At 34.8% G+C, this 10,016-nt stretch overlaps 1 protein-coding gene across 1 annotated transcript in view; it reads right to left on the bottom strand.

Moving 5' to 3' along the window:
• Window positions 1-2,269: 2,269 nt before the first annotated feature.
• The window catches only part of LOC148948709 (uncharacterized), a 51,683-nt gene continuing 43,936 nt past the window's right edge, over window positions 2,270-10,016 (bottom strand). The window contains exon 3 of the mRNA XM_089094055.1: window positions 2,270-2,605. Coding sequence (XP_088950181.1) covers window positions 2,348-2,605 — 258 coding nt within the window. The 3' untranslated portion in view covers window positions 2,270-2,347. The remainder of the gene's footprint in view (window positions 2,606-10,016) is intronic.

The following is a 10,016-nucleotide window of genomic DNA, read 5'->3' as shown; positions in this document are numbered from 1 at the left end:
AAAAAAAATGTCATTTTTCACCAAATCAGTATTTTCTGCAAATTTTTTTTACAAACGTTGTTATTTTTCGGAGTTGCTTGCTCTTTCCCGCAGACAACTATTTGCAAATACTCCTTAAGTTCTTTACAGGTTTGTATTCTTTCATTTATAAACTATTTTATTTTTCCTTGCTTTTACGCTATAGTGAAGACAATAGGCAAGCAGGCACCTTTTTAGTTAACAATCGCTTCCAGCTTCCAATAGTCAGGCAAAAACATCTATGTATTTATCAAGTATTAGTAACTGAAAATGAAAAGTTAGCAAAAGAAAAAAAAGTTTGATTCTTGATGTTCTGGAATCAATTTTGATATCAATAGATGTACAGAAAAATTAGCTTATTGTGCTGATTCCAAATATATAATATTTTTTAAGTATAGTGTTAAACATTAGTGGGCCTGAGAAAATTTGCCAAATTTTCGGAAAAGGTGAAACAAAAAACCCATCAAAGTCAAAGAATTTTAATGGAAATCACGCCATCAGATTCAGCGTATCAGAGAACCCCCTGTAGAGGTTCCAAGCTCCTATCTTTAAAAATAAAATTTTATAGTGTTTGCCAGAAGAAGCATCACGGATTCATGTTTATTTGTTGTTGTTTCTTTTTCCAGGGGTGATTATATTGAACCGATGGTACTAGAATATCGCAAGAGGGCTCGTTCAAACCAAAATTAAAAGATCTAGTGTCCTTTTTAAGTGACCAAAAAATTGGAGGACAACTAGCCCCCGTCCCACGCCCTTTTTTCCTGAAAGTCGTCTGATCAAAATTTTGAGATAGCCATTTTGTTCAGTATTTTAAAAGGCACAATAGATATATCTTTGGAGATGACATGACCCCTCCGAACCACCAGAGGAAGGGCCGCAATCTATGAAATTTGCCCATTGTTGACATATGGTATTTGTTATAGGGAAGTATACCGACATTTTCCAAGGAAGGTAGGAGATCTTCTGAGGATGGATTTTCTATGGGGAGAGCTTCCCATTGGGATGAAAGTTTCTGGGGGTGAACTTTTCAGGGGAAATTTTACATGGGAATAATTTACAAGTATTTATATACATAATGTTTGTTATTTGTCTTTTTTGTCGTTGTTGATCCCATTGTGCTTGTAGAGACACTCTGAGGGAACTCTAAGGGGGAGTTTTACGCGGAGTTGGAATTCTCTTGGGATCTTTTAGGGAGGGGATTTTCCACGGGAAAAATTCCTATGGGGGAATTTCACCAGGAGAAATTCTCCATGGAAAATTTCTGGGGGACAATCTTTCCAGGGGGGATGGGTATTTTCTAAACAAGGATATTCCCCAATGACCTTAAGAAAGATCAGAAACTAAATGAATACAAATCTTTCTTCAAATAAAAGTATGGTAAGGAGTATTTTTAAGGCAGAATCGTGAGCCAAAAATTTTCTGGGAATGATTCGGAGCAGGGATGGGATGCTTGTTCGCTGACTAGGATATAACTCTGATTTTAATTCGTGGATACCCGCTGAAGGCTTTCATGATGTCTGAAGGTTTTTACGTGACATTCACGTCCAATGTTTCCGATCCTCTTTATGACGATTTGAATAAAACGAGCGATTTTTGGACAAAACTCTCCCCTGCCAATGAATTTGAGGGACGGTATGAAATTGTTCTTGTAGATGGTATTCTCAAAAACACATTTGATATCCTAAGAAAGGATCGTACAAAGAATCGAATCAGCAAGAGAAAACACAGAGGTTGTCGGTCTTAGGTAGTGCATTTGCTTGGCTTGCCTTTAGCTATATATATATATATATATATATATATATATATATATATATATATATATATATATATATATATATATATATATATATATATATATATATATATATATATATATATATATATATATATATATGTACATGGGCGAGAGGGGGGGGGGGAGAGCTTGAAGTGTCAGTTCATATAACCTTACATAGCCAGCAAGTTCTATAATACATATGAAATTTTTTTTAATAAGTAATCACCAAAAATCATCAACAAGCTTCAGCACTAATCTTTATGGATTAGAGCTAAATCTTTCCACGATATTATGAATAATTGCTTCTTGTTTGACTTTTATTCTGTCCTTTCAGCTGACACATATATATATATATATATATATATATATATATATATATATATATATATATATATATATATATATATATATATATATATATATATATATATATATATATATATATGATGGAGCAAAAAGAGAAACGACTTAATTAAACATAAATTTATTCCCTGGAAATAAAAACGACAAGCATTATGTTAAATACTGAAAAATTCATGGAAAAAATAAAATTCAGGCAAGATAAAAAATGCAAGATATAAATAGAAAAATTGTTGATATGGTCAAAAGTAACACAAGTCCCATAAAATCAAAGCTTTCAGGTGATAAATAACAAGTGAGCCATAAGGCTGACATTAAAGCTACAAGGAATGGCATTAGTAAATGCCCCATATCAACATCCAATTCAGGATTTCTTCTAACATTTCGATACAAGTGGCGTAAACCTGGCCTTCCCGCTTCATTCGTGCTTGATACTTCTGGATTGTTCACCTGAAAACAAGTAAAGTGAAAAACGTACAGGATGGAACTAGCCTAGTCTAATACAGTTAAATTCAGGAAGTTGTTTCTGGTTTCAAAATAGACGAAGGGCTCTGTATCGAACATGAAATAAAGAGAAACAAATGCCAAGATAATGGTTCGGGAACCAACATTTCTTCTAATTGCAATACCCCTCCTGATTCTAGAATGATTTGAACATACTATGGTTTCAATATATAATAACGTATTACGGAAATAATGGCGATAACCCTAGCAATACCTCACTTCAACTTGGCAAATAACTGAGCAGGTTCTTGCCGTACCGTAACCTGCAAGAATACTACCCAATTTCAAGACCATGTAGTTCTCCACCATCTGTGTTAATCTTTTGCTGAGTATCACAGAATCCAATTAATCTTGCTTGTTTATAAGGTCCGAGATCTACTGGGAGGGGGAGGGGGTACCAAGTAATTAAGTATACTGCTGTCCCCCCCAAAAAAATTATACAAAGTTTTGGGGATCCTTGAAAATTTGTACACTTAACAAAGAACAAAGTTTTGCATCCCTTTGATTAAAGGGAATACAAACAATTATTTTTTAGTTCAGTCAGTCAGCAAAATAGAGTCCAGGGGCGGTAAATTTAAAACTTTTATCCGAAAAATGAATTTTTGGAACTTTTAGGTCCCTCTTCAAAAAGCTCAGATACTCCCCTCCTCTATTACTAAATTTTGTTTGCATACACACTGTAAACACTTGGAGCAACTTCACTGTACAAACTTGATGTTGTGCAAGAGGCTAAGGATTTTGTAAGTTTAACAACAAACTCCAAATTTGCTAAAATTTAGTCAAAACACATATACTAAAAAAATAAGCACCGTTTAATAGATTTACTAGAAGTTTATACAGCCAAATTCCAAGGATTTTTCGTAAAATCACTAAAGATTTTAGAAAAAGAACAATGAATAAGTTAATGCTGTTCTTTAAAAAATGGTAATAACAACAATCCATGCATTGAATTTCAAATTGCAACGCACCTGCAAGGAAATACTGTATATAAACTTGAATTTCAGTCTATGGTTGTGCACTACATTCAAAACATGTTATACTTTATTTGGTTCTGAAAATGCGTAGTTTCAAGCCAGATACCGTAAAGTGTTTTTACAGAGCATTTTATAGCACTATTTTATTGAGAAGAAATCTGCAGCTAAACCACATAAGATTATTGATGAGACTTTTGGTGACAGTGCTCTGCAGACAATATACAGACGCTGGGTTCAATGCATAAAAAAAATGTTTGAAGTCAAACAATTAGAAGAATTGCTTGATCAAAACCCATGTCACACGTTAGTAAAATTTTGAAAACATTATGATTATTGAAATTGTTGAACCAACAATTTCAAAACCTCTTAGAGCACTTTAATGATCCTAGTGCTTAGTGTTATTTACCAGAATAAATTGCTGCGGTTAAGGTAGCAAATGAGGTTAGTACCTGGTTTCGTATTAAATTAGGAGTTAAGCAGGGTTGTGTTCTATCCACATTTATATGGACAATTTTGATGTGGTCCCAAGGGGCACAGGAAAGACAATGGGAGAACACGGAATTAAATGGGGAAAAAAATTCCCGGACTTACATGATGCTGATGATTTAAGCAGCCTAGATGAAAGTGGGAGCAAAATGAACGAACTTTCAGAGGCTTTTTGAGTTGAGGGTGCTCAATATGTTTGAGCATTAGAACAGGTTTGAAAATTAATGTTAAGAAGACAAGTTGCTAAGGCTAGGAACAAGTGAAGATGAAAAGGGAAGGCTAGGTAACGAAAAGATCGATCAAGCGGACAGCCTCACTTACCTTGGTAGTATCATAGGCAGCATAATAACACTGCCTAAATAAAGAGCGATGTGGGTACAATGCATTGTTTATTTATTATTATTATATATTTTTTTAGACCAGGGAAATTCGTACAGAAGGAGTTGTCGTAGAAACTTCAAAAACGGCTCATTCGATTGGAAATTGAAAGGGCCAGTGCCCTTTTTAATAGTCGAAAGTGATTGGAGGACAACTAATTTCCCTCCAACGCCCATCACTTCCTCGAACACATCCAGTCAAAATTTTGAGATAGCAATTTTGTTTAAGGGTCAAGAAATTATGTCTTTGAGGATGAGACCCCCCCCACCCACAGCCCTCAGGGCAAGGTTTGTAAGCTATGCCCTGGGGGCATACAAGGTTTCTATATTAAGAGTGGTCGTATAAACTTCGAAAGGGGCTTATTGGTAGTCATAAGTTCTAGTGCCCTATTTAAGGGGCAAAGTGATCAGAGGGCAGCTATCTCCCCCATGCCCATCATTCCGCCAAACACATCCAATCAAAATTTTTGGATAACCATTTTGTTAAGAGTAGTTAAAAGGACCGAAAATTATGTATGAGGACCCCCCTACAGCCCTCGGGGTAAGGATTGTAAGTTATGCCCCGATGGCACCTAAGGTTTTTATAGAAAGGGTGATCGTAAAAGCTTCGGAGTGGGCTTATCGGATTGGTAATTAGAAGTTCTAGTGCCCTTTTTAAGAGTCAAAGTGATCGAAGGGCAGCTACCCCCCCTCCCACCCATGCCCATCATCTCCCCAAACAATCCAATAAAAATTTTGAGATAACCATCTTGTTCAGGGCAGTGGAAAGGTCCAACAATATTGTGTAACTGAAGATGACAACCCACCCAAAAGCCCTTAGGGCAATGGTTGTTAGTTATACCCAGGGGGCATATAAGGTTTACACGAAAAGGGTGGCGGTATAAACCTCGGAGGGGGCTCATTGGATTGGAAATCGGAAATTCTAGTGCTCTTTTTAAGAGTCAAAATGATAAGAGGGCAACTAGCCCCCCACCTTACGACTTATTTTCTCCGTACGGTTTTATTACGGTTTATTATTTCCTAGATAGCCACTTGTTCAAAAACAGTCCAAGGACCATAGGCAGTACGCGCTGCCTAAGTAAAGAGCGATATTGGCAAAATGTATTATTTTTTATTTTTATTTTTTTTAGACCAGGGCACTTCGTATAGAAAGAGTTTGTGTGGAAACTTCTAAAAGGACTCATTCGATTGGAATTAAAAGGTCCAGTACCCTTTTTAATAGTAGACAGTGATTGGAGGGCAACCAACTCCCCTCCACGTCCATCATTTTCCAAAACACATCCAATCAAAAATCTGAGATAGCCATTTTCTTCAGCGTAGTTGAAAGGTCCAGAAGTTATGTCTTTGAGGATGCCGAGCCCCCTCCCCCAACAGAGCCCTCAGGGCAAGGGTTGGAAGTTATGCCCCGAGGGCATGTCCGGTTTTTCATGGAAAAGGTGTTGATACAAACTTCAGAAGAGGCTCATTGGATTGAAAATCAGATGTTCTGGTTCCCTTTTTAAGAGTCAGAGCGATCGAAGGGCAGCTAACCCCCCCCAACGTCGCACTTTCCCCAAATAAATCCAATTGAATTTTTTAGATACCCATTTGTCCAAAACAGTCCAAAGATCCCATAACAAGGCCTTTGGAGTTCACACAATAGTAGTGTGAGTGTAATAGATACTAATTGCACACACAATTACACATGAATTGCGCAAGAAAAACCCATGCTTGAGACACTGTATTTACACGTAACCTAGGTGTTGATTTGAATGATACATTCAACTATACATTCACGCCTACAAGAATATGGTCAAAAGTGTAATAGATACGAACCCTACATTCAATCCTACAAGAATATGGTTAAAAGTGTAATAGATTGAAAACCTACATGAAAATATACACATGAATTGCACAAGGAAAAGCCATGCCTGAGACACTACACTTACACGTGAACATTCTAAAAGTGGATACATCAAAGTTGAGGTTTTTTAACCTTGAGAAGATATAATTTTGTCAAGCATGTTTTGAGATTTTGGTCGTAATAATATAATTTAAAGCAGACAGGTTTTTTTCTGTTTTTGTTGTCAATCGCACAATGAATGTACGTCATGAATGCACATGTACATTCTTAAAAAAAAACTGGTATGATATAAAGTAGTCAAACATGTTTTGGGAGCACGCACGAAATTATGTAACTCAACATCCGTTTTTATTCATCCTTGAAACCTCGTATAAAATGGTCATGTATTGGAATTTAATTTTCATTATGTTTTAACACATCAAGCATAGGACACTGCATATTATTAACTTTGAAAACAATAGATATTTCTATTCTCAATGTGAGTACACTTTCATTCTTTATTTCCAAAAAAAAAAAATTGTTTCAATAGTAAATTCAAATTTCAGGGAGACTCAGCCTCCCTCCCCTCCACCACTACAAAATCTTAAAGTACAGTGAGTATATTAGAAAGAAAACGCACAGTATGCTTTCTTCTACTTTTTAAATAAAATCTCTCCTTCATAGCTATTCTCACCGGTTTTCGATGTTTTGAAAAACAGTTCTTTTTCATTCAAAATATCCTTATTCCAATCGTACGTTTAAAATTTGCAGTCTTTTTCCGGTTTGAATGAAAAATTTTGGTGTTACAAAGAGAGTTAAAGTTTTGGGAATCAAATTTCACACGCTCTTGCTATCACAGAAATTAAAACCATATGTGTTTATAATTACAGAAAAGAAACCTTTTTTGGAACCAAACTTCAGCGTTTCGTATCTGAAAACAAAAGCTTGGTGATTAAAACGGGCTTTGTCTAATTCTAGCCAGAAATCAGAATTGATAGGGGGACAAGATGGAGTGATGCCACATTCTGTGTGTTTTTATCTAAGCCTTTTTAATTATTTCTAAAGTGCTAATCGATAGAGAGTGCTAGAAATATCAGAATTGACTTTATAGGTCAAATTATATTATGGGTAGATTTTTTTGAAATCCCCCTTCCCTCCAAACTCAAAATTTTCCAAAATTTTACTTTAAAAGCTTTTCTTTTTAAATATTTCTAAAGTGCTAATAGTTATAGCACTACAAACATCAGAATTGACTTTATAGGTGAAATTATATTATGGGGAGATGTTTTTGAAATCCCCCTTCCCTCCAAACTCAAAATTTTCCAAATTTTACTTTAAAATCTTTTCTTTTTCAATATTTCTAAAGTGCTCATAGTTAGTGCACTACAAACATCAGAATTGACTTTATAGGTCAAATTATATTATGGGGAGATGTTTTTGAAATCCCCCTTCCCTCCAAACTCAAAATTTTCCAAAATTTTACTTTAAAAGCTTTTCTTTTTAAATATTTCGAAAGTGTTAAGACATAGAGTGCTAGAAACACCAGAATTGACTTTATAGGTCAAATTATATTATGGGGAGATGTTTTTGAAATCTCCCATTCCCCCAAAATCAAAATTTTCCAAAATTTTACTTTAGAACCCTTTTTTTTAATATTTCTAAAGGGCTAATAGATATAGATTCCTACAAATATCAGAATCGGCTTTATAGGCCAAATTATATTATGGGGAGATGTTTTTGAAATCCCCCTTCCCCCCAAACTAAAAATTTTACTTTAGAAGCCTTTTTAAATATTTCTAAAGTGCTAATAGATATAGAGTTCTAGAAATATCAGAATCGGCTTTATAGGCCAATTTATATTATGGCAAGATATTTTTGAAATCTCCCATCCCCCCAAACTCAAAATTTCCCAAAATTGTCCTTTAGAACCCTTTTTTAAATATTTCTAAAGTGCTACTATATATAGACTCCTACAAATATCATAATCGGCTTTATAGGGCTAATTATTTTATGACAATATTTTTTTGAAATCCCCCTTCCCCCCAAACTCAAAATTTTACTTTAGAAGCCTTTTAAAATATCTCTAAAGTGCTAATAGATATAGAGTGCTAGAAATATCAGAATTGACTTTATAGGCCAAATTATATTATGGCAAGATGTTTTTGAAATCTCCCTTCCCCCCAAACTCAAAATTTTCAAAATTTTACTTTAGAAGCCTTTTTAAAATATTTCTAAAGTGCTAATAGATATAGACTCCTACAAATATCAGAATCGACTTTATAGGCCAAATTATATTATGGCAAGATGTTTTTGAAATCCTCCCTTCCCACTCAAACTCAAAATTTTACTTTAGAAGCCTTTTTTAAAATATTTCTAAAGTGCTAATAGATATAGAGTGCTACAAATATCAGAATTGACTTTATAGGCCAAATTATATTATGGGCAAGATGTTTTTGAAATCCCCCTTCCCCCAAACTCAAAATTTTACTTTAGAAGCCTTTTAAAATATTTCTAAAGTGCTAATAGATATAGAGTGCTAGAAATATCAGAATTGACTTTATAGGCCAAATTATTTTATGGCAAGATGTTTTTGAAATATCCCTTCCACCCAAACTCAAAATTTTATTTTAGAAGTCTTTTTAAATATTTCCAAAGTGCAAGTAGATAGAGAGTGCTAGAATTATCATAATTTACTTTATAGGTCGTATAATATTATGGGGATATGTTTTTGAAATCCCCTTCCCCTCCAAACTCAAAATTTTCTAAAATTTTACTTTAAAAGTTTTTCTTTTTAAATATTTCTAAAGTGCTAATAGTTATAGCACTACAAACATCAGATTTAACTTTAGAGGACAATTTATCTGTAAAAGGGGGGTTATTTTCCTTACTAAATTTTTCTTCTTTTTAAAGGAGGATGAAGATTCCTACAATCACTCCCCTCCCGAAAAGAGACCAAGATGGGGTGATACCACATCGATGCAAGCTGCAAGACCATCCATCATCAGATATGCTAGCTCTATTACAAGTTCTCTGGATCAGCCCGGACCCTCTCATGCCAGTGTCAGCTCTATACAGACCACTATGCAACCTGGTAGAAAATTCAAGAGGGAATGGATGCTTTCTCATAACGTTACTGCTGCTGCTGCACAAGATTGTGAGGTCACCCCCTATCAAGCATTGCCGGGCCCTTCACGACCAATGCAAGGCGAGAATGATGTGGCCCCTACAGCTCTCGACATGCAAGCTGCAAATTTAAATGTGAGTTTTTAAATATTATTCTTTGCTAATGATTCTTTTTCCCAAGTCAATTTGAAGGTGTGTGTGTGCCGCTTATTTTTTCTGTCTACCCGATAATTCATGGAGATAGTATAATGAATATTGCAAATTCAATAACGGCGTGAGTTGGAATATTTCAGTAGCGACTTGTTGTGCTTTACCTTGTCACAGTTACATTCTCTTGATTTTTCGAAGTTCATTTTGAATTTCTGTCGTGAAATGCAAGAGTTGGAATATTTCAGTAGTGTTTTGTTGTGCTTTACCTTGTCACAGTTAAATTCTGTTGATTTTCATAGTTCATTTTGAATTTCTTTCATTGAACTGCAAGAGTTGGAATATTTCTTTAGTGTTTTGTTGTGCTTTACCTTGTCACAGTTACATTCTCTTAATATTTCAAAGTTCATTTTGAATTTCTTTCGTGA

The sequence above is a fragment of the Artemia sp. Qi Xiang Cuo genome, chromosome 9 (assembly GCF_049724085.1).
Source record: "Artemia sp. Qi Xiang Cuo chromosome 9, ASM4972408v1, whole genome shotgun sequence".
In the NCBI taxonomy this organism is placed as follows: Eukaryota; Metazoa; Arthropoda; class Branchiopoda; order Anostraca; family Artemiidae; genus Artemia; species Artemia sp. Qi Xiang Cuo.
The sequence above is the reverse complement of the archived record's forward strand: the minus strand, read 5'-3'. Positions and strand labels throughout refer to the sequence as shown.